The 26,869-nt window shown below is 54.5% G+C and overlaps 1 protein-coding gene across 5 annotated transcripts in view; it reads left to right on the top strand.

Moving 5' to 3' along the window:
• LOC116956471 (uncharacterized) overlaps window positions 1–24,442 on the top strand; it is a 142,710-nt gene extending 118,268 nt beyond the window's left edge. For 3 of the 5 annotated variants that reach the window (XM_076054320.1, XM_076054317.1, XM_076054319.1), the window contains 7 exons: window positions 347–390; window positions 2,454–2,520; window positions 3,560–3,706; window positions 4,642–4,740; window positions 6,987–7,085; window positions 7,342–7,444; window positions 19,342–24,442. In XM_076054320.1, coding sequence (XP_075910435.1) covers window positions 347–390; window positions 2,454–2,520; window positions 3,560–3,706; window positions 4,642–4,740; window positions 6,987–7,085; window positions 7,342–7,444; window positions 19,342–19,376 — 594 coding nt within the window. In that variant the 3' untranslated portion in view covers window positions 19,377–24,442. The remainder of the gene's footprint in view (window positions 1–346; window positions 391–2,453; window positions 2,521–3,559; window positions 3,707–4,641; window positions 4,741–6,986; window positions 7,086–7,341; window positions 7,445–19,341) is intronic. The other 2 variants (XM_076054321.1, XM_076054318.1) reach the window with 1 other exon arrangement.
• The last annotated feature ends 2,427 nt before the right edge of the window (window positions 24,443–26,869 follow it).

Here is a 26,869-nt window from a genome sequence, read left to right as displayed (position 1 = left end):
CGTGGAAATTTATAGCGGCAGCCAAATACTCTAAACTCGCGACGTTGATTCTAAATCTGGAGGGAAAACCCGGAGGACCCGAATAAATATCCACGGGGAGAGAGAGAGAGACGCAAGCTCCATATATACAGCAGGCGTTAGGGTCGGGATCGGGATCAAACCCACGACCTCCTGCATACCGGGCGAGGTAGTTAACATCTTGACACTGAGTGCCCGCAGAATAACCACATAGAGGTGGGGGCGGGGGCGGGGGAGGAGGGTGGGGGGAGGGTGGGGAGGGTGGTGGGGCAGTGGCCCTGGGATGCGAGCCCGAGTGACATGGAGTTTGCGTGTTGCGCGTTTGCAGATCAGCGACCGAGCCGAGTTCCTGAACAAAACGGTGCAGCGGAGGTGAGTGATGTGTGACCCCCCCCCCCTCGACCCCCTCGTCGTCGTCTCGTGCCCCCCCCCCCCTCCTTAGGCTGCTGCACAAGCGAGCTGTACTGGGGCCATGCCGGGACCGTGCCGGGCCAGCCCGGCACGGCTCAGGAAAGGTATCGGGGACGGTGGGGGCGGGGCGGGGGAGGGGGGGTTCCTCTCTTTCCCTTTCTTTCTTCCGCTGAACCGAGCGTTTAAAAGAAAATTTATTTTGTCCAGCCTGGGTCTTCTCGTCTGGTACGGCAGTGTAGGGGGCAGAGGAGAGGAGGGGGGGGGGGGGGGGTTGGACGCCGCTCTCGGTTTTCAAACCGACCCAGACGCCGGTGCCCAGGGCCGCAGCGACGCCGCTTGACGGGCTCCGGACTTTGCCGCGGCGGCAGTTCCAGCGACCGCCACCGACGAGCCCGGCGCGTCTCCCCCGGGCGCCGCGCGGTTTGTAGCTCGCCCCCGGCGGTTGCCGTGGCACCGAGAGAGAGGGAGAGATGGAGGAGCCCTGTTCGGCACGTGTACAGCGTGAACTCGAGAGGCCGGGGCGAGCTCTCGCGGTGCACGGTGGCGACCCAGCCGGTGGCTTTGGTTCGCTGCCACGTCAGGGGTGGGGGGGGCGGGGTCGGGGTGGGGCGGGGTGGGGCGGGGTGGGGCACAATGATCGCTGCCGTGCACAGCGCAGGCCCCGGACCGCCGCGACGATGTGACCTCTTGTCGACGGAGGTCACAGTTCACAGGATGTGAGCTCTTGTCGACGGAGGTCACAGTTCACAGGATGTGAGCTCTTGTCGACGGAGGTCACAGTTCACAGGATGTGACCTCTTTTCGACGGAGGTCACAGTTCACAGGATGTGAGCTCTTGTCGACGGAGGTCACAGTTCACAGGATGTGAGCTCTTGTCGACGGAGGTCACAGTTCACAGGATGTGAGCTCTTGTCGACGGAGGTCACAGTTCACAGGATGTGACCTCTTGTCGATGGAGGTCACAGTTCACAGGATGTGACCTCTTGTCGACGGAGGTCACAGTTCACATGATGTGACCTCTTGTCGACGGAGGTCACAGTTCACAGGATGTGACCTCTTGTCGATGGAGGTCACAGTTCACAGGATGTGACCTCTTGTCGACGGAGGTCACAGTTCACAGGATGTGATCTCTTGTCGACAGAGTTCACAGGATGTGACCTCATGTCGCAGAAGACGAATGTGACCTCTTGTCGACAGAGGTCGCAGTTCACAGGATGTGACCTCTTGTCGACAGAGGTCACAGTTCACATGATGTGACCTCTTGTCGACAGAGGTCACAGTTCACAGGATGTGACCTCTTGTCGACAGAGGTCACAGTTCACAGGATGTGACCTCTTGTCGACGGAGGTCACAGTTCACAGGATGTGACCTCTTGTTGACGGAGGTCACAGTTCACAGGATGTGACCTCTTGTCGCAGAAGATGAATGTGACCTCTTGTCGATGGAGGTCACAGTTCACAGGATGTGACCTCTTGTCGCAGAAGACGAATATGACCTCTTGTCGACAGAGGTCACAGTTCACAGGATGTGACCTCTTGTCGATGGAGGTCACAGTTCACAGGATGTGAGCTCTTGTCGACGGAGGTCACAGTTCACAGGATGAGCTCTTGTCGACGGAGGTCACAGTTCACAGGATGTGAGCTCTTGTCGACGGAGGTCACAGTTCACAGGATGTGAGCTCTTGTCGACGGAGGTCACAGTTCACAGGATGTGACCTCTTGTCGATGGAGGTCACAGTTCACAGGATGTGACCTCTTGTCGACGGAGGTCACAGTTCACAGGATGTGACCTCTCGTCGACAGAGGCCAGCGCGAAGCCGACACCTCGTAACCGTTCCGCCATCTGCGCGAGGTTCTCCCGTCGTCTGGCGGTGGATAAATCGGGGAGTTTGGGGGCACGTTTTGGTGTGGGGGCGGGGTGGTCAGAGGCAACGACGAGATGCCTGCGCCGACGACGACGAGCGGTGATGACGAGCTTGGATAAACGACGGGAGGGCCTAACGACGTTGAAACACCTCTCCACAGCTACAGCCTCAAGTCACCACGGCCGATATCGAAGATCGACACCAAGCTGTACACGAGCGCCGTCGAGGTGAGAGGCCCCTGGCGCGAGAGATCGCCCCGGACGCGTGTCCACATCTCCGCAAAGCACAGCAGTCCTCCTTTTTCTTCATCTTCGTCATCTTATTTTCTTCTTCATCTTCTCATTCGTCTTTTTCTCATTCTTCTTCGTCTTCATCGTCTTCTTCTTAGTCTTCTTCTTCTTAGTCTTCTTTGTCTTCTTCTTCTTCTTCTTAGTCTTCTTAGTCCTCTTCATCGTCTTCATCTTCGTCTTCTTTTTAGTCTTCTTCTTAGTCTTCTTCATCTTTGTCTTCGTCTTCTTCTTAGTCTTCTTAGTCCTCTTCTTCATCGTCTTCGTCATCATCTTCTTATTAGTCTTCTTCTTAGCCTTCCTCGTCTTTGTCTTCATCTTCTTCTTTGTCTTCTTAGTCCTCTTCTTCTTCTTAGTCTTCTTTTTCATCTCCGTCGTCTTCTTCTTCATCTTCTTCTTCATCTTCTTAGTCCTCGTCTTCTTCGTCTTTTTCTTAGTCTTCTTTTGCTTCCAGCTGCTGCTGCCTCCCTCATTCTGTCTGACGACATCGATCTGGAGCGGCGTTCTTCACTCATTTTCATGGCGGGGGGCGGGGAGGCAACTTTCTCCGATAAGACATCGTCAGTGTGTTGGCCGCCACACGTTTGAAACCATTGTTGGGTTTGATGGCACGGTGACGTGTGGGGTGTTGGTGACGTGTGGGGTGTTGGTGACGTGTGGGGTGTTGTTGACGTGTGGGGTGTTGTTGACGTGTGATGACGTGTTGGTGACGTGTTTGTGACGTGTGGGGTGTTGGTGACGTGGTGACGTGTTTGTGACGTGTTGGTGATGTGTGGGGGTTTTTTCACATTTGTGTATTGTCGGGGGCTGCGCGAGATCGCCCGGAGCGGAGTGGTGAATCATCGCTACTGTGATGATTCTGCATTCATTAGAGATCTCTGTGTGAGTCTATGGGTCTCTGTGTGAGTCTATGGGTCTCTGTGCGAGTCTATGGGTGTGTGTGTGGGCTACATGGAAGAACCTGTGCGTCTGTGTGCAGCAGAGCGCGGTGCGAGGCTCCGGCAGGGTGGTGCGCCCGCTGGCGGTGGAGGTTCCCCTGCCGGCGGACAGCGTGGCGCTCAGGAAGAGCCTCTTCGAGCGCGGCGACGTGGCCTCTCCAACGTCGCCACGTGGCAACCCCACCCGGGTACGGCGGCCCACCGGGGTAGCCTGACGAGCGCGGGGGGGCGGGGCGGTGGGGGGGTGCCTTGACGCCCCCCCCCCCCCACCCAACTCCTCCCCCCCCCCCCCAAAGCTACGAGTTGGGGGCGGCCCCCTTCCTTGACAACCACCGTGCGATTTGTTTTCAACAACGGGTGTCGAAGAAGACACAACAACTCGCTGAAAACGCGGTTTGAATTATGTATTTTTCTTCAGGAAATGCTTTCATTGACGTTCCACGTTTTAATTTAATTAGACCATCCATTAATTCGTCGCTCACATTCGCCGAAGGAAGCATGCCTGTCAACCCCTTATCAGTGTCTGCCTTATTACAGACCAATTCTAAACCTTGTTGTTCACCCCGTGCCCCGTATAAATCTCAACGTTCATCCTACAAAGTCCCATCACAAGGGAGAAACACAAACAGATAGACCAAAAAAAGTTTTTTTCCCCGTATTGAAACGGCTGTACGCCGTATGGACCTGACAACTCAATTTCCCTGTACAAGAATACGGGGTAAACCGTGTGTCTTCATGCCCCCCCCCCCCCTCCTCGTCTCCCTGCGTGTTTTCCTTGTGCGTCTCTTTTGCATCATCTCTGAGCCTCCGCCTGCCCCCACATCTTCCTCCGTGTCTCCCCTGTGTCCTCACGTGTCCCCGCGTGTCCCCTGTACCTCCCCTGTGGCCCTGCGTCTATCCCCTGCACCTCCCCGTGTGTTCCTGCGTGTCTTCCTCGTACCTCCCCATGTCCCCGTGTGTCCATGTGCATCTCCTGTGTCTCCCCTGTGTCCCACGTCTCCCTGTGTGTGTCTCCTGTGTCTCCCGTGTCCCCGCATGTCCTTGTGTGTGTGTGTGTGTGTCCCCGCGTCTCCCTGCGCGTCTCGTGTTTCTCCCATGTTTCCCCCTGCGTGTCTCCCCGCAGGACGTGTCGGGTTTGAACGTCGGCATCGCGAGCCGAATCAGCCAGTGGAGCAACAAGAACGAGGAGGGAACCGCCAAGGGGAGCGCCGCCCGTCCCTCCGTACGTGGCTCACGGGTGCTCACTGTGGCTCACGGGGGTACACACAGGCACAGGGGGGTGCGCAAGGGGTACACAGAAGTGCATGGTGGTACACGGGGGTACAGAAGGGGCACCGAGGGTCACGCGCAAGTTCAGAGTTGGTACACAGAGAGAGGGGTAACCGCAGGCGTACACAGTGTTACAGACAGGTTACACGGGGGACTTGGGGGCACAGAGGAGTGCGTCGTGGTACAGAGACGTACATGGGGCTTGTAGAGAAGCGCGTTGAGACACTTTTCTGAGCCGTACTCTGAGCCGCGGCCCGGCTCAGGCTCGGCCTCCCAACACTCGGGGCCTGGCTCAGGCTTGGCCTCCAACACTCGGGCCCAGCTCAGGCTCGGCCTCCAACACTCGGGCCCAGCTCAGGCTTGGCCTCCCAACACTCGGGGCCTGGCTCAGGCTTGGCCTCCAACACTCGGGCCCAGCTCAGGCTCGGCCTCCAACACTCGGGGCCCAGCTCAGGCTCAGCCTTCCAACACTCGGGGCCTGGCTCAGGCTTGGCCTCCAACACTCGGGGCCTGGTTCAGGCTCGGCCTCCAACACTCGGGCCCAGCTCAGGCTCGGCCTCCCAACACTCGGGGCCTGGCTCAGGCTTGGCCTCCAACACTCGGGCCCAGCTCAGGCTCAGCCTCCCAACACTCGGGGCCTGGCTCAGGATTGGCCTCCAACACTCGGGCCCAGCTCAGGCTCAGCCTCCAACACTCGGGGCCTGGTTCAGGCTCGGCCTCCAACACTCGGGCCCAGCTCAGGCTCAGCCACCAACACCATTGACGATTATCTGAACCAGTACTAGTGCCGTATGCATAGACAACGGTAGACGGACATGGCGCTGGCCACCTACCCACTTGCGTGCCGTGCCGGCCTTCATTGGTGCCTCCTCGTTAACGGCACTTTCCCAAAACGCCGGTTAAGACTGCAAGGGGGGGCGGGGGGGGGAGTGGGATCTTCAACCTTTTTGGTGTGTGCGTGTCCTCTCTTTTGTCAGATTTGAGAATTTAGCGGCGAGAGGTGAGAATCTACAACGCCCGAGTGGGGGTTTGACCCTTTCCGTTTGCCTTTTGTTTGTTTATAACTAAAACAAAAATCACGCGCTCAAAACCCCAACTCGGGCGCCGAGTTAACACGCACCGCCCGGAGGCTTTGAGTCGCCACCGGTGAGCATAGGCACGCGTGTCGTTGCGTGCCATTTAATTTCGCGAGCTCACCAGGACTGACCCCGTGAGCTTGTGCCCCAACGTCGGCTCAACGTTCCTCGCTTGCTGGGTGACATATCAAAGTTTGCGGTGAGACTAAACCACTCGCCTGCGCACCGTGCACTTGCACGGTGCGCACCGGGGCGAGGAGTTCAAAACCATGTCATCATTGAGTCGGCCAATCGTTCTCCTGGGGTTGATAAACACCACCACCACCACCACATTGTGGGAAGTTTAACGGTCATAATTATTGGATGGATGGACTTGGCCCCACCGCCATGAGAACGTGGAATGCTCGCGCTTTTTGAGCAGGGAGACGCACTGCGTTTGACTCGATTAGCTCGCGAGAAGAGCCTGCGTGCAAAGTGCACTGCGAGATGCAGTTAATGGGATAGTGGTGGTGACGGTGATGACAATGTGACACGACGTTGATGGGGAGAATGTTGGGGACGGTGGCCCCTCTGACGATGGTGGTGACGTTGATGATAAGGATGTCGTTGATAGCGACGATAATGATGACAATAACGATGATAACGGTGATAACGACGACGATGATAACGATGATGACGATGATGGAAGTCATTATATGTGCATAGTGCTTTTCATCAAGGACCTCAAAGCGCTGTACAGGACACAGCAGCAGCAGGACACTCAGCATAAAAATAATATTATAAATACATCTTAAAAATAATTTACTAAATGAAGTAAACTTCTAATATGTATAAACGTATGAATAGGTTTTAAGGCGCATTTCTAAAATGTCCGCAGACTCGGAGATCCTGATGTCTCGTGATGACGACGTCGATGACGTCGATGATGACGATGACGTCGATGATGACGATGATGATGACGATGATGATGACGATGACGTCGATGATGATGACGATGATGACGACGTCGATGATGACGACGTCGATGATGACGACGTCGATGATGACGACGATTATGATGTCTGATGATAATGATGATGATGACGACGACGATGATGACGATCATGTTGATGCTGATGTGCAGGACATCCGACCGGGTGATGTCTCCACGAAGAAGAGCATCTGGGAGAGTAAGCCGAGCGCTGGCAGCGCACCGGAGAAATCAGCTGCAGCTCCCAGCAAGGTGACTCGCTCGCTCACTCACTCACTACTCACTCACTAATCGCTCGCTACTTGCTCATTACTCACTCGCTCACTCACCACTAACTCGCTCATTACTCACTCACTACTCAATCGCTCACGAGTCACTCGCTCGCCACTCGCTCGCTACTCGCTCTCTACTTGCTCACTCGCTAGTCACTCCTCGCTCACTATTCACTCGCTCACTTTCTCGTTCTCGCTCGCTCACTGCCTTGCCCGCCTGCCCTTCCCCTTTCCAGGGCAACCCCAGCGGCAAGCGCTTCAAGTTCGTGATGGTGGCTCCCGGCAAGTACGAGAAGGTCCCCATCGACTCTGCCACCGGCGCCAACCATTTCGCGAACGGTGAGTTGGCACCACCACGGTTCGACTCCGACACCGGGCCACAGGGGGGCGATCGGGCCGCGGGCCCTGGAAGTAGGCGTACGCACGCATCATCATCGTCGTCATCGTCAGCCACGATCGATCCGCTCTTGGATGGAGGCCTCCACAGGCCTCCACAGGCCTCCATCTAGCAGCGACGTCATCCCCAGTGATGTCATCGGCTGCGATGTCATCACCCGCGATGTCATTGTTATCCCCTGTGATGTCATTGCCTCTGATGTCATCGCCCCCCCCCGAACCCCCCTCCCGTGTCCCTCTGATCCCCGCGCTCATCCCTCGTCTCCCGCCGTGATTGCCAGCGCGCATCTCTCCCACGCTGCCATGCGCACTTTTCCGTTACTGCTCCTCTGTCCTGATCAATATCCGCCTCTCTGATCCGTGTACGTTAACATTTAATGCATATACACAATTTTTTTTAACGCAAATTAGTTTGTTTGGCAGCTGATGGCTCGTCGATCATTTGAAGGGTTTGTCCGTGTGCTATGAAGAAGGCCCATTGCCCGGAACGTCGCCTGTTATACATTTATATATTTACAGTAATAACGTCGGGGGAGGTAGGCGGCGATGCCTCCCAGAAAGGCGCCAGGACGAATATGGAAAACGACGTGAATCTAAGCGGTTGTACGGGGTAGTAGTGGGTAGCGGTGGTGGCGGTGGCGGTGGTGGTGGCGGTGGTGGTGGTGGTGATGGCTTGAGAGGAGACGGACGGCGAGGAAAGGGCCGGACGATGCCGTCGGCGACGTTAAGTGTGATTCTGAACAACAGACGCAGCTGGCACGCCGCGTGATTGTCACGTGGGGGCGCTGTAGCACAAAATAAAATTGGACACGCGCATATATAGAAGAAAGGTGTTTAATTTTTTTTACTTAACTGTTTTTTATTTATTTTACCAAGGCCCACACTGACCTGCTGTATAGCAGCTCTTTTTCAGAAGCGACCTGGCTATCGCATCATGTGGATATTTATATCGGCTAAATACTCTGAAAAAGCGTGATGTTGATTCTAAATGTGGAGGGGAAAACAGAAGAACCCGGAGAAAAATTAACGTGACCATGGGGAGAGACATGCAAACTCGGGTCAGGATTGAACCCACGACCTCCTGTATACCGGGCGAGGTAGTTAACATCTTGCCACCGTGGCGTTGCCCGTACAGGGGACTCCTCTACTTACGAACAATCGACTTACGGACTTTCAGAGAGATACTAACAAACCTGGTCCGTATGTCCAGTTGCCGAGTCGTAACTTCTACCGCCGCGCTATAGACGGCGGTGGTGGCATCTACATCTGCAGAACGTGAAGAACCAGTGGCATCTACGTCTACAGAACGTGAAGAACCAGTGGCATCTACATCTGCAGAACGGGAAGAACCAGTGGCATCTACATCTACAGAACGTGAAGAACCAGTGGTATCTACAGCTACAGAACGTGAAGAACCAGTGGCATCTACGTCTGCAGAACGGGAAGAACCAGTGGCATCTACATCTACAGAACGTGAAGAACCAGTGGTATCTACAGCTACAGAACGTGAAGAACCAGTGGCATCTACATCTGCAGAACGTGAAGAACCAGTGGCATCTACATCTGCAGAACGTGAAGAACCAGTGGCATCTACATCTGCAGAACGTGAAGAACCAGTGGCATCTACATCTGCAGAACGTGAAGAACCAGTGGCATCTACATCTGCAGAACGTGAAGAACCAGTGGCATCTACAGCTACAGAACGTGAAGAACCAGTGGCATCTACAGCTACAGAACGTAATGAACCAGTGGCATCTACAGCTACAGAACGTAATGAACCAGTGGCATCTACATCTACAGGAGATTATCCAACTTTTAAAGCCATTCCTCGTGTTTAGTGTACACGCCGTACAACATGTTTGGAATCGACAGGAGTCAAGTTGGACTTGCGAACTAATCAACATACATCTGGAACCCGACTCGTTCGTAAGTAGCGGAGTCCCCTGAATATGGTCTCGCGGATCACGAATCGAGGTTGATCCGTGTCGCTTCTCCCCTCGGTCGATCCGGCAGCCGGCTCAAAAGGCGAACCATGATTTGCCGGGTTGATCGCCGCGTCGATTGATTCCCAATCGACCCACGGACCAAGCGATGCCATTGGTCAGCAAAGCGTCGTGTGACACAGTTCTCGTTTTTTTTAGGCGACCGGGTAATGAGTGCTCGCCCATTGGCCCAAAGATCTCCCCCCCCCCCGCCCCCCTCCGTGTAGCCTGTAGCAGACTGTGTGGGGGCAAGTGCTGTTAGCGAGCGGCACTTATCAAGGCCGGCACGGCACACGGGCTTGTGGGTGTGTGGCCAGCACCATGACCCGGCCACCGTTGTCTCCGCAATTGGCGAGTCGACCTAGGGGAGGTCCAGGACTGGTTCGGACATAATCGTCGCTGGTGTCGGTGGCCGTCGGTGGGAATTGAACTCGGTTCACCTGGTTTGTAGCACAGCGCGCTAACTGCTGCGCCACCGCTCACCCACAACGATTGGGCCCTCTTGGCCTCCTCCCTTGGGCCCTCTGCGCACTGCCAGAGACCGCCCCCTCGCACCTCTGATTAGCCGCCGTTGGCTACATAGACTCGCAAAGAGACCCACAGACTCGCACAGAGACCCATAGACTCGCACAGAGACCCATAGACTCACACAGAGACCCGTAGTTTGTCCTTCCACCCCACGGTTCCCTACGTATGGTGCCAAAGAAGTTCGGCGTACAGGCTGGAGCCGGGGCGATTCGAAGGCCACCTCGGTTGTTGACGATCGACTGCGGCGTTCGAGTCGACTTGCCGCACTCCCATCGCGCTTTGCCTACTGCTCCCGTGGCGTTGTTGCAACGCTCGGACCCAGGCGCCCTTTCGCCAGACATCTGTGAAGAGGAGCGTCGTGTCTCCGTCGGGATTGCCCCTGCAGTGTAAACAAATACAGTAAAACCTCGGATTGCGAACGACTTGGTCTGCGCGAGTGTTTTGCAAGACGAGCAAATTTTTTTTAATTAATATAAATTTGATAAACGAGCGAGGGTCTCGCAATACGAGCAGCGTCCGTGTATACGCTTTGTCTGCCGAGCATCACGTGATCACAACTGATATACAACGAGTGCTTTGATACACGAGTGCTTTGGATTGCAAACACGTTTCCGCAACGAATTATGCTCGCAATCCAAGGTTTTACTGTATTCCGATTCCCGTATTCATCAGGCCGATGCGCCGCGCTGAGTGAGTGACCACGCCGAGTGAGTGACCACGCTGAGTGAGTGACCACGCCGAGTGAGTGACCACGCCGAGTGAGTGACCACGCTGAGTGAGTGACCACGCTGAGTGAGTGACCACACTGAGTGAGTGACCACGCCGAGTGAGTGACCACGCCGAGTGAGTGACCACGCCGAGTGAGTGACCACGTGAGTGAGTGACCACGCCGAGTGAGTGACCACGCTGAGTGAGTGACCGCGCTGAGTGAGTGACCACGCCGAGTGAGTGACCACGCTGAGTGAGTGACCACGCTGAGTGAGTGACCGCGTGAGTGAGTGACCACGCTGAGTGAGTGACCACGCCGAGTGAGTGACCACGCTGTGTGAGTGACCACGCTGAGTGAGTGACCACGTGAGTGAGTGACCACGCTGAGTGAGTGACCACGCTGTGTGAGTGACCACACCGAGTGAGTGACCACGCTGAGTGAGTGACCACGCTGAGTGAGTGACCACGCTGAGTGAGTGACCACGTGAGTGAGTGACCACGCCGAGTGAGTGACCACGCCGAGTGAGTGACCACGCCGAGTGAGTGACCACGTGAGTGAGTGACCACGTGAGTGAGTGACCACGCCGAGTGAGTGACCACGTGAGTGAGTGACCACGCCGAGTGAGTGACCACGCCGAGTGAGTGACCGCGCTGAGTGAGTGACCGCACTGAGTGATTCACCGCGCTGAGTGAGTGACCACGTGAGTGAGTGACCACACTGAGTGAGTGACCACGCCGAGTGAGTGACCACGCCGAGTGAGTGACCGCGCTGAGTGAGTGACCGCGTGCGGCGCATCGTTAGAAGTTCACCGCGGGCGTCGCCTGGCACGGCAACTCGCAAAACGCGCGCGAGCGCCGGATTATTTGAGTCGCGCTAAGGCTTGTACGTTGTTCAGCACAACGTGACACCAGCGCGCGGCTGCGGCGAGCGGGAGGCAGGCGGCGGGGGTCGCGGTAACGCGGCCCCGACGCAGCTTCGCGCGGCCGGGAAGTCAAAATCGCGCGTGTGCGTGCGCGTGGCACGCACACGCGCGCATGTGCACATGCGCACACACACAAACACGCACACAAACGCACGCACACACACGCACACGCACGTGCACACGCACGCGCACAAACACATGTACACACACAAGCACACGCACACACGCACACACACGCACACGCACACACACACAAACACACACACACGCACACACGCACACACACACAAACACGCACACACACACGCACACACACACAAACACGCACACACACACGCACACACACACAAACACGCACACAAACGCACACACACACAAACACGCGCGTGCGCACGCACACACAGACGGTCGACGGCGTTCGATCGACGGCAGTGCCGATGCCGAGCGGGTTCCTCGCCGGGTGACGATTCCCCCCACCCCCACCCCCCACCGCAGTGTTCCCGCAGCCACTCTGGAAGCCGTGGCTCTGGACGAGAGAGGTGCGGGCGAGGGTTAAAAATAACCCGCGGTGGTGGTGGTGGGGAGCGGTGGGTGTAGCGGTTAGCGCCGCGCTTCGCTCCGAACCTGGCAACCCGGGTTTGATTCCGGCTCATGGCCACCAACACCCAGTGACGATTATCTGGACCGTTCCTGGGCCTCCCCCTAGGTAGACTCGGCCTCAAATTAGTAGCTGGGTGCGGTGTGTAGTAAAATCATCGCCAGTGGGGAGACAAAGGCGGCCGGGCGTGGTGCCGGTTACCCACCCCCTCGTGTGCCGTGCCGGCCTTCATAGGTGCTCTCTAACAGCACTTGCCCCAACAATCTGCGAAGGCTACACGGGGGATATTTGTCATTGTTTTATGCTAAAATTAAACAGTCCTTAAGCCAAATTTCCCAGTCAAACTACGTTTAAACATACAACTTGCAGATTAGTTGCCCTTAAATATACACTTGAAGGATTTTTCACCAGAGTTCCTTTAATGGTACTGCTTATCCTGGTGGTGGCACTGCTGGTGGTGGCGGTGGTGGCGGTGGTGGCGGTGGCGGTGGTTGCAGTGGTGGCGGTGGTGGTAAGCCACGTGGGCCCGCCCTCGATCGCGCGTTTGCGAGTGAACAAGAGAGAGAGAGGGGGGGAGAACGAGAGAGGGAGAAAGAGAGAGGCCAGGGGAAGGAGAGAGACAGGGGAGAGAGAGAGACAGGGGAGAGAGAGACAGGGTAGAGAGAGACAGGGGGGAGAGAGACAGGGGAGAGAGAGACACGGGGAGAGAGAGACAGGGGAGAGAGAGAGACAGGGGGGAGAGAGACAGGGGGGAGAGAGACAGGGGGGAGAGAGGCCAGGGGAAGGAGAGAGACACGGGGAGAGAGAGACACGGGGAGAGAGAGACAGGGGAGAGAGAGACAGGGGAGAGAGAGACAGGGGGGAGAGAGACACGGGGAGAGAGAGACACGGGGAGAGAGGGACACGGGGAGAGAGAGACACGGGGAGAGGGAGACAAGGGGGGAGGGAGACAGGGGAGAGAGACACGGGGGGGGGGGGAGAGAGACAGGGGGGAGAGAGACACGGGGAGAGAGACACGGGGAGAGAGAGACAGGGGGGAGAGAGACACGGGGGGGAGAGAGACAGGGGAGAGAGAGACACGGGGAGAGGGAGACAAGGGGGGAGAGAGACAGGGGGGAGAGAGACAGGGGGGAGAGAGACAGGGGGGAGAGAGACAGGGGAGAGAGACAGGGGAGAGAGAGTTGATGAGAGGGAGATAAAGGAGGAGAGAGGGAGATAAAGGAGGAGAGAGGGAGAGACGGAGAGACAGGGGGAGTGTTGAGAGAGGGGAGAGTGAGGGAGAGAGTGAAGGAGAGAGTGAGGGGGAGAGAGTGAGAGAGAGTGAGTGAGAGATTGAGTGAGAGAGAGGGTGAGAGAGAGTGAGTGAGAGAGTGAGAGAGAGTGAGAGAGTGTGAGAGAGTGAGAGAGAGTGAGAGTGAGTGAGAGTGAGTGAGAGAGTGAGTGAGAGAGAGAGTGAGTGAGAGATTGAGTGAGTGAGAGAGTGAGAGAGAGTGAGAGAGTGAGGGAGAGAGAGAGTGAGTGAGAGTGAGTGAGAGAGAGTGAGAGAGTGAGAGAGAGAGTGGATGCTGTCAGCTGCCATCCCTGCTTCAGCCAAATCCCCCCAGGGATGTCCTACTCGAGGCATCTGCCTGCTGGGTCGCCCCGGACGAGCGCGATGTTTCCAAACGTCGCCGCGGCACGCGACGGTATCGTCTGTCTCTCGCGCCGTGCCGGGGGGGGCCGGGGGGGGGGGACGATACTGGGGGGGGGGGGGGGGTTAGAGGGATGTGGGGGGGGGGTGGCGGCGTTTTTTGTATCGCCGCGTGCCGCTGAGCAGCTGCGAGCGGGCGAGTGCCGTGAGTGCGTGAGCGAGCGACTGAATGATTGAGTGACCGAGTGAGTGATTGAGTGACCAAGTGAGTGATTGAGTGAGCAAGGGACCGAGTGTGTGAGGGAGTACGTGATTGAGGAGCGAGTGACCGAGCGAGTGACCGAGCGAGTGCGTGATTGTGAGAGTCTCTGGGTCTCTGTGCGAGTCTCTGGGTCTCTATGTGAGTCTGTGGGTCTCTATGTGAGTCTGTGGGTCTCTGTGCGAGTCTCTGGGTCTCTATGTGAGTCTCTGGGTCTCTGTGCGAGTCTCTGGGTCTCTATGTGAGTCTGTGGGTCTCTATGTGAGTCAGTGGGTCTCTATGTGAGTCAGTGGGTGTCTATGTGAGTTAGTGGGTCTCTTTGTGAGTCTGTGGGTCTCTATGTGAGTCTGTGGGTCTCTATGTGAGTCAGTGGGTCTCTATGTGAGTCTGGATCTCTGTGTGAGTCTCTGGATCTCCATGTGAGTCTGTGGGTCTCTATGTGAGTCAGTGGGTCTCTATGTGAGTCAGTGGGTGTCTATGTGAGTCAGTGGGTCTCTGTGTGAGTCTGTGGGTGTCTGTGAGTCTGTGGGTGTCTATGTGAGTCTGTGGGTCTCTATGTGAGTCAGTGGGTGTCTATGTGAGTCAGTGGGTCTCTTTGTGAGTCACTGGGTCTCTATGTGAGCCTGTGGGTCTCTATGTGAGTCTGTGGGTCTCTATGTGAGTCAGTGGGTGTCTGTGTGAGTCTGTGGGTCTCTATGTGAGTCTGTGGGTCTCTATGTGAGTCTGTGGGTCTCTATGTGAGTCTGTGGGTCTCTATGTGAGTCTGTGGGTCTCTATGTGAGTCTGTGGGTCTCTATGTGAGTCTGTGGGTCTCTATGTGAGTCTGTGGGTCTCTTTGTGAGTCAGTGGGTCTCTATGTGAGTCAGTGGGTCTCTATGTGAGTCTGTGGGTCTCTATGTGAGTCTGTGGGTCTCTATGTGAGTCAGTGGGTGTCTGTGAGTCTGTGGATCTCTATGTGAGTCTGTGGATCTCTATGTGAGTCAGTGGGTGTCTATGTGAGTCTGTGGGTCTCTATGTGAGTCAGTGGGTGTCTATGTGAGTCAGTGGGTCTCTGTGAGTCTGTGGGTCTCTATGTGAGTCTGTGGGTCTCTATGTGAGTCAGTGGGTCTCTATGTGAGTCAGTGGGTGTCTAAGTGAGTCTGTGGGTCTCTATGTGAGTCTGTGGGTCTCTGTGTGAGTCTGTGGGTGTCTGTGAGTCTGTGGGTGTCTATGTGAGTCTGTGGGTCTCTATGTGAGTCTGTGGGTCTCTGTGTGAGTCTGTGGGTGTCTGTGAGTCTGTGGGTCTCTGTGTGAGTCTGTGGGTGTCTGTGAGTCTGTGGGTGTCTATGTGAGTGCGCGTCCCAAAGGCGTCACCCCCCGCGTGGCACATTAGCACCATATCAATCACAGTGCGCAGCGGTAAACAGAATGTTCACTGCGCGGACGATTAACCGGGCGGTCAGTACGTCCATCCCATGCCCCCCACCACCTCTATGGCTCTCTTTGTTGGAGGGGGGGGGTAGGGACTGGTTTCTTGTTTCAAATTGTTATGTGTACGGCATGTTGAACTTCTGTCGTGTTGTACGTAGCCAGCTGTGCTAATCGGAGGTGCCGGGGACTGGGGAAGGACTGTGGGTCTCTGTGTGAGTCTATGGGTCTCTGTGTGAGCCTATGGGTCTCTGTGTGAGTCTGTGGGTCTCTGTGTGAGTCTATGGGTGTCTGTGTGAGTCTGTGGGTATCTGCGTGAGTCTATGGGTCTCTGCGTGAGTCTATGGGTCTCTGTGTGAGTCTATAGATCTCTGTGTGAGTCTATGGGTCTCTGTGTGAGTCTATGGGTCTCTGTGTGAGTCTATGGGTCTCTGTGTGAGTCTATGGGTCTCTGTGTGTCTGTGGGTCTCTGTGTGAGCCTATGGGTCTCTGTGTGAGTCTGTGGGTCTCTGTGTGAGTCTATGGGTCTCTGTGTGAGTCTATGGGTCTCTGTGTGAGTCTCTGGGTCTCTGTGTGAGCCTATATATGTACTGTATGTTGAACTTCTTTCACACCGTACGTAGCAAATCGTTGCTAATCGGAGGTTACCGGGGGGTAGGGAAGGACACCACACTTAAACAGGAACAGCAGTTGTAAAGAAACTAGTTTTCAACTTAGAATTCACCCACCCCCCCCCCACTCCGTTGTCAATCCGCTGCTGGATGAAGGCCCCCAGCGCCCCCACCCCACCGTGCCCCCCCCCCCCCCCCCGCCAGAGATGTGGTGAGGTCGGGCACGCTCGAGGCGACATGGTGGCAGGAGGTTTACAGAGCCCCTCCTTGTCTGTTTGCCCGTAAGAAGTGCCCCACCTCCCACCCACCCCTCATGCTCAAGGCCAACATTTCGTGGGGCCAAACCATGGCACCATTATCCGTTTAGTTTTGGTGGTCTGTGCCTCACGCCTTACCGTTCCGTAGCGCTGCGTGTAACGTCGCCGGCTTGGGCTACACGGATTTCCATGCAAATGTTTTTTTTTGTGTATGATCGTGAGTTTGTTTATATCCTTAGCTCTTTCGGTAAAGTCACGTATCGTTTCCCTTCAACGTGACTTTACCGAAAGAGCTAAGAATATGAATTACTGCAGTCACGAAAGCTTTAAATCAAAATTTCTGAGTTTGTTGTTGTTGTTCCAAGAATAATCGATTCCCTCCACAAACAATATGCCCAGCGCCGCTTTGGGTAAAAGCCGAGTTGCGCACGCCCCCTTCGCCTTTCGTGTTGTGCCTTTGCGTCTTGCCCACCACGATTAAGGGAACAATAACAATTAAAATACGTAAATTTTGATTTAAAGCTTTCGTGACTGCAGGGGTTCATATTCTTGGTCCTTTCGGTAAAGTCCCTTCTACGTGACTTTTACCGAAAGAACCAAGAATATAATTAATACGTAATCTACTCGGTTATTCTTGGGGTTCTTTCGGTAAAGTCACGTAGATAGGTTCAAAGAAAATAACAAAAAAAATAACAGCAAAAAAACCGCGGCGTTTCGATCACAACGCAAGCGGTCGTCATCAGGAAAAGGGTGAAATCGTCATCGTTTTTGGTTGTTGTTCTTTTTTGTTATTTTCTTTGAACCTATCTAACGTGACTTTACCAAAAGACCCAAGAATACTCGGTTAATATTAGTGCGTGACGATGTTTTTATTTTTTTATTTTTTGACATCGAATCGAAATTTAAATAAACCGCTTTTACTTTGAACAGCGGCGTAGTTTCCACCCGAGCGACTTTTGGCCCGCGCTTACGGGCGGACATTGGTGATCATTAGTGAACACTGACACTCTCCTCCCCTGCTGATCGATAACGAAGAGTTTAAACATTTCTTAAAATTCACGTCAATTCGGCGAAATTCTTTTTTGTATAAAAGGCGAGCTTCTGCTCACATTTGTGGCGAAGATTTGTGAACGTTAATGAACGCCGACCCTGTCCTTCAGGTTTATAAATCGTTAATCTTTTTTGTATTCACATCAATACAGAATCCAGTAAGTCGATACTTATAATGATTAAATCACTCCTGCAACCAACATAATGGTTCATATCTCGATATTCACACTCACGGGTGAAGAAAAATATTTTTAGTTTGGGGAAAATCTAATGTTGTATTGGAACATCATTTTTGTTACTTTATTCCTGATAGAAAGGGTAACTCAAACGGCTCTTAGAACACTATGATACATGTTTTATTCCTGATAGAAAGGGTAACTCAAACGGCTCTTAGAACACTATGATACAGGTTTGTCATAAATTAATCTCACAGTAAATTGCATTCGGCACGTCATGTCCGCTAATTTAGATTTCATTCCGATGAATCCAGAAGAGTCTGCAGACGAAAGCGGATGCCGATTAAACGGAGAGAGACGGCAGAGACAGCGTCATCGGCAAAGTCGAGACACACTGGATCATTTACGACATGAATATGCCCGTCATGTAACGGGACATTACACTCGTTAACAATAACAAAAGTAAATAATGGGTTCCGGCCCTGGAAATCTACTGCTGGGATGGCTAGCGGCTCAGGGTTAGGGGTAGTCACAGTGGCTTGCGGGTCGGGTGGGGCACGGTGGGGCACGGTGGGGCATGACGCACCCGGGGTGGCGCGGGGTGACGTGGGGTCTCCGTAACGCCCGGCGCTCGGGCGCGACCTTGACAGGAGGCGAGCGCCAACGCTGCCCGTGCCGAGTGAGGCCTCCTCCCAGGGGCACGGGGAGGGGAGGTGCGGGCACGGGGAGAGTGGGGGAGAGATCCCGGCCTTGCCTCTGCTTCTAACGGCACCGCTAACAAGGCGGCCACACCAACAGCACCGTCACTGCCACTAACATCACTAACAACACCACCAACGCCACCGCTAACAACACCGTCACCACCGCTAACGCCACTAACATCACTAACAACACCACCAACGCCACCGCTAACAACACCAACGCTACCACCAACAACACCGTCACCACCGCTAACGCCACTAACATCACTAACATCACCACCAACACTACCACTGACACCATCTCCCGACCACCGACCAACAATGCCAATACCACCACCACCCCACCACCGCCCATCCATCAACACGACCAGAGGGAGGCCACTCTGTGCGGTGTCTGTACACGGTTCTCACCGCCATCGTGCACATTTTTGTACGCAGCATGAACTAAATGGTGCTTTTTCTGGAAGATTTTACTGTTTTTGTAGGGGATGTTTCAATTTTGTGTACAGTAAATTTTAAATGTATCTTGTAATTTTATTGTTTGTTGCGGTTGTACCCGAATTAAAAGCCGAATGGCTCACAGGGTTATTCCAGACAAATGAAACTGAAACTGTCCGTCGGTGTTCACGCTCGGCCGTCGTACGAAGGCGTCGGTCAACGCATCGTCACGCGGCGCTTTCGGATGCGCTTCTGTGGCCGTCTGGAACGCTCTTCCCTTCCGATATGAGGGAGCCACTTGGAGCTGCGCCACTTTTAAATGTCGATTGGAAACTCGGTTATTTCGGCCCGCTTTTTGTGCTTTAGTTTGCTGTCCTTCCCCCGCACCTCCGATTAAGCACGGTTGGCTACGTAGGGCGCCAAAGAGGTTCAACGTACGTACAGGTGGCGTTGGTGCAGCATTGGATTGGTCGTGGCTAACGGTGAACACAGCGCTGTTTTTTAACCCGGCGTTGACCTTTAACCTCGGCGTTGACCTTTAACCCTGCGGTGCCTTCTCTCTGTGTCCCCAGGAGGAGGCTCGGAGCACGAGGAGAGCGAGCAGTAGCCGAGCCACGCTGAGCGCGCCCCCACACACTACCCGCAGAGCGCGCAGAGGTCGACGGAGAGGGGGCTGACACGCGCACAGATGGGTGCACGGACGGATACAGGGACGTACACGCGGATGGACGGACGAACTTTTGGACAGACACACAGACGGGCACACGGACGCACGGACAGACACGTGGACACACACATGGACGAGCACACAGATGAACACATGGACAGACACACGGGACAGGTGAACGGACGGAGCATTTGGCCGTGCGTGAATTCCCAGCGGCTGCCTTCCACTGCAGTCCTCGAGGCCCCCCTCTCCCCGAGTCATCGGAGTCCGTGCATCGGCTGGTTTACGTCGCATCTGTGGGCTGATGGTTGGGAGGTGGCACGTGGATGGACCAATGGTGGACCTTGGTGGATCATGGTGGATCATGATACACCATGATGGACCATGATTGGACACGATGGACCATGGTAGATCATGGTGGATCATGGTGAACCATGATTGGACACAATGGACCATGGTAGATCATGGTGGATCATGGTGAATCATGATTGGACACAATGGACCATGGTGGACCATGATTGGACACAATGGACCATGGTGGACCATGATTGGACACGATGGACCATGGTGGATCGTGGTGGACCACGGTGGACCATGGTGGACCACGATGGACCATTGTGGACCATGATTGGACATGGTGGACCATGATGGACCATAATGGATCATGGTGGACCACAGTGAATCACGGTGGCTGGCGTTGAAACCCCACCAGCTCATTGTCTGCTCCCAGTCCGGTCGTCAGGGACTTGTAACGGTTAATGTCGCGCTAACAACAACAACAACAACATCGATAATGCTGTTAACGGTGAGCAACTCCGTCACGTATCCGACTCGCTGGGGAGGCTCAGGGCGGCTGTGTGAACACCGGCATAAGACAACAGCACGCACGGCCGGGCAAAAATGATTGCGGTGTAAAAACAAAAACTTCTCCGAACTTTGGCGTTCATTAGCCCGTGAGCGTACGGCCATATGTTGAACTTCTTTCGCACCGCGCGTGGCCATCATCCCGCGCTCTCATCGGAGGTGCGGCGGGGGAGGGGGTGGGGGATGACGACAAACTGGAGACAAAAAAAGCAGATCCCGAGAATTGAGTTGTAACGGCGGGTCGGCTTTCGGGACCAAAATTGATAATCCGGGTATTTTTTTTGTGGGGTGTCTAGATCGTGTACATCTGATGATGCCGGTTGTAATTCCTGGCAAGACGTGGTACTCGGATTGTAAACGTTGCGCGTTTGCTCCACCAACGCGCAACCGGTGTGCTGTACTAGTGACGAATCGGCAAGTTCCGTTCACGTGACAAGCCTTACTTAGTTGTGCTGTGTCGGGGGGGGGGGGTGGGTGGTGGCGGGTTTACCGACACAACATTTATATTTGCGTGATCTAACCCAAGAACGATCTGTGTATTACTGAAGAAATGAGTTTGTCAATCGAGGCGGTGATTTAAAAGTTGCGTCGCTCACAGTCGCTTCCTCGTATCGGAAGGGGGAGAGAGCGTTCCAGACGGGCCGCGCCACGACGCGGCCACCGGCGGCTCGGCCAAAAGCTCCCCCCCCCCCCCCCCCGCTGCTGCCGCCGCTGCGAGGAGTGTCACGTGATGGCGTTTGTTTTATTTACGCTCTCCTTGACGAGATCGGCGGCGAGGTATCGTGGTTCATTCTGCGTGTGTGCGCGTGTGCGTGCGTGCGTGCGTGTGTATGTGCGTACGTGCGTGTGTGTACGTGTGCGGCGAGACGGTTGGTGCGGATTTGTGGAGAGCGTCCGTTGGAGGATCGCCGCCGTCTTCTACAGCATCTTAATCTTTCTCCTGCTGCTGGATCGAATCCGATGAGCCACGAAGCTCTTCTGTTTTCCACGGACGTCCCAGGGGGGGGGATATTGTGACGTTGCATTCCTACGTAGCTCCTTCGTGTGCTCTCTCTTAATTGGGGGGGTTGGGGTGGGGGGGTGGTCGCGAATGTATCCACCCGTGCGATGTATTTGTCCGGTTGGCTTTGGTGGTGGGGGGGGGTGGGGGGTGGTGATAGGGGGGGGGGGGGGGAGGCGCGCCTGCTTGTATCATCCTGGGCCGCTTTGTCTCGTCGGGGGTTGCTGGCTCTCTCTCTCGCTTAGGGCGGTCGACGCCGCGCATTCACGCAAACTTATTCTCTCCCTCCCGCGCGTTCCGAATCGTTCGTTTGGCGCTTCACGGTGCCTGGTTGTAAGAGCCCTCCTCCCCACCAATCCCCCCCCCACCATCCCCCCCCCTCCCCCACCAAGTGCCGTTCAGCGAGCAACAGCCTGTGAAGAAGGCCGACGCGGTGGCCGCCAGCTCTACGCCCGGCGTCGTTCACGAGCACCGTCAAGTCTATATCGGCTTCGGGGGACGGATTATTTTTAAGACTCGATCTCGGCAACAATGATTACAAAACCATTACGCGGGCCCATCGTGCTTCATGTGTAAACAGTTTAAGAAAGAGGTGGCGTGCGAAAATTGGCCCGGCGGGCAGCAGCGGCGGCGGCGGCGGCGGGCGGCAGTAGCCGGTGCCAATCGGCAGCCAGAGGCGCGCGTGGCCCACTTACTCCGGGAGACTTTCCATCGTATCGCGTTGCTTCTCACGCTGTCTCTCGTGCTCTCTCGCGCTCTCTTCCACCCTCTCTCCCCCCCCCCCCGCTCTCAGCACGTTCAAGTTTGTCCCACAACCCTTTTGGCTGTCTGGCTGAACCCGCCCTGAGAGTGGTCGACTCTACGGCGGCGGACGGACTTGGGCCCCTTGACGGAATTCTCTGAAATGCGACGATTTTTTTTTTTGGAGGGGGGGGGGGCACCCTTCGTTTTTATTCTTAACGGACGACACTCCGTGGTTGTCACGTGATCCCCCCCCCCCCAGTACAATGAATAACATGGCCCTGCGGTCCAATAGGGGGGGCGCGGGTGCAGTTCCACCGCCTGCACACTCGACAGCTCCGCGGCTGGAGGACGCACAGCGCCGTCTCTCCGGGTTTGCGACTGCCGACTGCTGCTTCGGGGTTCCCCCGCTCAGTGCGGGAACCTTTTCGGTTTTTGTTTTTTCCCCCTCCTCCATTTCGCCACCCCCAAATACCGCCACACCGCGTGGCTCGAAAGTCTCTGGACACGCGGTGGCCATGCGGTCGGACGTTGGGGGCACCGTCGTCGCACCCTCCGATTTGGACACGCTTGGATGCGTTCCGGTGGAGAGCGAAGTTCTACGTGGGTAGTGACAAGCTTCCGCGACTGTCCGGCCCGTTTTGCTTTTCCCCCTCTTCTGCTTGGGCCTCCTTAAATTCGCCTCCCAGTTCGTCGGCATGAACGTCGCACGCGCGTACCTGTCTCTGTGCTTGCGGTGTGTGTGTCTCGTCTGTGTGTGTGTGTGTCTGTCTGCGTGCTTGCGTGTCTCTCTGAACGTGTGTGTCTCTCTCTCCCTCTGTGTGCTTGTGTGTGTGTGTGCGCGCGTGTGCACGCACGGGGATTATGATTGACTTCATATTTCACTGTCCCGTAATAGAATCCACATCCACCCATCATCTCCACTCGCCCCCAAACATCAGCACCCCCCCTCCCCCTTCCTCCACCACGTCCCACCCGTGCCCTTCATGGCGGCTCTAAGGGAGTAGGGGGATGGGGGCATTATTTTTTTTGGGGCCCCCCCCTCCTTTTTTTTTAACCGCCGCCATTTTTTGATCTATCGAGAGTGGCGCCGAAAAGCTATTTGTGTGTCTGCACCTCTCATAACCCGGTTATAGATTGGCGGCAGAAATGCTACTATTGTTGGGGGTGGTGATGCGACCCAATCCAGCGGGTTCTTTTTCCTCTTCTTAAACTCCAGACCTCTTTGTGTGTACCTCTTCACCCCCCCCCTCCCGCCTCCACACTGGCAACAACCGAAGCCGTACCTGGGCCGTACAGAGTCATAGCCCGGCGTCGCCGGGTTTCAATCGGGTTTTCCCTCGCTCGGCGACGTCGCAGCCGCACGCTTAGGCACGCGTGCGGGTGACGGGGGTTCGCTCTGTGTCCTCGCAGCGTCACCGATTGACGTCACAGGCAGCGGTCGTGTCATTGGCCCTGGCCTTGCTTGGCCCTGGGGCGAAGCTAGATTCATTAACCCTTTCCCGTTTCCGATGACGTACGTCATAAGTTTTTTTTTTTAATTTGCTCCCGATTCCGTTACGATGAAGTACGTGTAAGGTGTACGAACGTGGAGAAAAACTAAAATAAAATAACTTCCGACCTGAAGAGACGTACCGATACGGTTATTGAATTTTAGTTATTTAACCCACAAGGCCCTGCGGGGGAAGTGCGTGTCAGCACAGTTTTTGGCGCCAGCTATCGTAGAGTGACGGTCGTGCCGGTCCGGTTCTCTGCGGTGAGTGCAACGTCTTTTAAAAACAATGGGGCGCTACTAAGAGAGAAAATTAACGCAGAATCGCTTGGGCGTGTTTCGAGGTTCGGCGGTGAACGGAACACCCAAAACACCCCGCAACTTGCAGGCATCTCGGAACGGGCAAGGGTTGGAAGGAGGCCAGTGTAGCACTGCTCTGCACGGAGAATAGTGGAAAACGTACCCGTACACCGTGCTGGCTCGGCTCGGATGTGGCAGTGGAAAGTGGGTGGGGGGGGGGTACTGGATCGGGGAGTGGCTTTTATTACCTTTGATGAAAAAATATTGTGTTTTAATAAACAACAAAAAGTATAATGTACGGTAGTTTATATCAACGGGGGCTTAACTTCTTATTCTCGAGGTTTTCTCTTTGCGCGTTTTTGTTGTTGTTATTTGTCGGCGTTGTGATTAATTATAATTCGCCTGTTAGTTTGTAAACCCCCCGTGGATCGATCGCACTGTCGCCTAAGATTGATCGCGTCTTACCTTGGGAGCAACTTTGGAAAGCAAGGAAATAAATAAAATGCATAGACACTTCCGAACGAAGTAAAATAAAACGATTTTAAACATTCCCCCTCCCTGCTCCCCCACCCCTCTTAAAGTTTCCTCAAATAAAGATGCCTTACTTAATGTCACGAGTGAACGATATATTTTTTTAAGAAGCCTGTCGTAGGCCACAACAACAACAACAATAACAAAAAACCCATTCCAACTTCTCATGGAAACTGAGATGCGTAGAGATTCGATCGCAACCGAAAATGCTCGCCCGATGTTATGGACACGGCGTGCATGACTTGGCCAATCAGGAGGTAGAACAAGCCCTCGATGATTGGTGCTTAACAGGGCCTGAAAGGGGATTGGAAAGAGCGGGAAACGGAGGGTGATTGACAGGGAGGGACGTTAAAAAACAAAGCCCTCCGATTGGTAAACTAAACGGGCCTGTAAGGTGATTGGTTAAGAGGCAAGGGATTGGAGGAGACGTACCAAATGGAAAGAGCAGGAAACGGAGGATTATTGACAGGGAGGGATGGTTGGAATCCGTTAGGAAAAGTGTGAAGGTGATGGGCTGGAGGGAAAGCGGAAGGTCAAGGAACATTTGGTCAAAGGGGGCTTGAGGGGTATATGAGAAGGGGGAATTGAGAGATTTCGGGATGCTTGGAGTGAAGGGAATCCTTGAAGACTGGTGTGCTTCGTGCTGGAAGAAATAAAAACGCCTATTATTATTGAAGACTGGCTGTGCCGTGCGTGACTCCACAAGTGTAGAGATTGTTTCACTACCGACGATAACTCGCCTTGCGTGGTGGACGACCGCGTGCCGCGGATTCATCGGGAAGTTAAAAACAGAGCCCTCTGATTGTAACTTAACGGGGGGGGGGGCCTGAAAAGGGGAATTGGTGAAGTGGGATTGGAGGTAGAAATACCAAAATGTGAAAGAGAGGGAAAACGGAAGGGGTGATTGACGGGGAAGACGGTTGGCGATCCGTGAGAGAAAGTGAGAAGGTGATTGGCTGGTGGGGGGTGGAAAGTGGGGTTCAAGAAAACCTTCGAGAAAGGTGGCTTTAGGGATATACTGGGACTCCTCTACTTACGAACGAGTTAGGCTCCAGAGGTGTTTGTTCGTAAGTCGGTTTGTTCGTAAGTCCAACTTTACTCCCTGTCGATTCGAAACGTATTGTACGGCGTGTACACTAAACACGGGGGAAGGCTTTAAAAGTTGTATATTCTCCTGCAGATGTAGATGCCACTGGTTCTTCACGTTCAGCAGATGTAGATGCCACTGGTTCTTCACCTTCTGTAGATGTAGATGCCACTGGTTCTTCATGTTCTGTAGATTTAGATGCCACTGGTTCTTCACGTTCTGCAGATGTAGATGCCAATGGTTCTTCACGTTCTGCAGATGTAGATGCCACTGGTTATTCACGTTCTGCAGATGTAGATGCCACTGGTTCTTCACGTTCTGGAGATGTAGATGCCACTGGTTATTCACGTTCTAGAGATGTAGATGCCACTGGTTCTTCACGTTCTGCAGATGTAGATGCCACTGGTTCTTCCCGTTCTGCAGATGTAGATGCCACTGGTTCTTCACGTTCTGCAGATGTAGATGCCACTGGTTCTTCACGTTCTGTAGATGTAGATGCCACTGGTTCTTAACGTTCTGTAGATTTAGATGCCACTGGTTCTTCACGTTCTGCAGATGTAGATGCCACTGGTTCTTCCCGTTCTGCAGATGTAGATGCCACTGGTTCTTCACGTTCTGCAGATGTAGATGCCACTGGTTCTTCACGTTCTGCAGATGTAGATGCCACTTGTTCTTCACGTTCTGCAGATGTAGATACCACTGGTTCTTCACGTTCTGCATATGTAGATGCCACTGGTTCTTCACGTTCTGTAGATGTAGATGCCACTGGTTCTTCACCTTCTGCAGATGTAGATGCCACTGGTTCTTCACGTTCTGCAGATGTAGATGCCACTGGTTCTTCACCTTCTGCAGATGTAGATGCCACTGGTTCTTCACGTTCTGCAGATGTAGATGCCACTGGTTCTTCCCGTTCTGCAGATGTAGATGCCACTGGTTCTTCACGTTCTGCAGATGTAGATGCCACTGGTTCTTCACGTTCTGCAGATGTAGATGCTACTGGTTCTTCACGTTCTGCAGATGTAGATGTCACTGGTTCTTCCCGTTCTGCAGATGTAGATGCCACTGGTTCTTCACGTTCTGCAGATGTAGATGCCACTGGTTCTTCCCGTTCTGCAGATGTAGATGCCACTGGTTCTTCACGTTCTGCAGATGTAGATGCCACTGGTTCTTCACCTTCTGTAGATGTAGATGCCACTGGTTCTTCACGTTCTGCAGATGTAGATGCCACTGGTTCTTCACGTTCTGCAGATGTAGATGCCACTGGTTCTTCACGTTCTGCAGATGTAGATGCCACTTGTTCTTCACGTTCTGCAGATGTAGATGCCACTGGTTCTTCACGTTCTGCAGATGTAGATGCCACTGGTTCTTCACGTTCTGGAGATGTAGATGCCACTAGTTCTTCACGTTCTGCAGATGTA

This window comes from Petromyzon marinus, chromosome 65 (genome assembly GCF_048934315.1).
Source record: "Petromyzon marinus isolate PM22_M1 ecotype Great Lakes invasive population chromosome 65, UKy_Petmar_22M1.pri1.0, whole genome shotgun sequence".
Classification (NCBI taxonomy): domain Eukaryota; kingdom Metazoa; phylum Chordata; class Hyperoartia; order Petromyzontiformes; family Petromyzontidae; genus Petromyzon; species Petromyzon marinus.
Note: the sequence above shows the minus strand (reverse complement) of the source record. Positions and strands in the feature narration are given on the sequence as shown.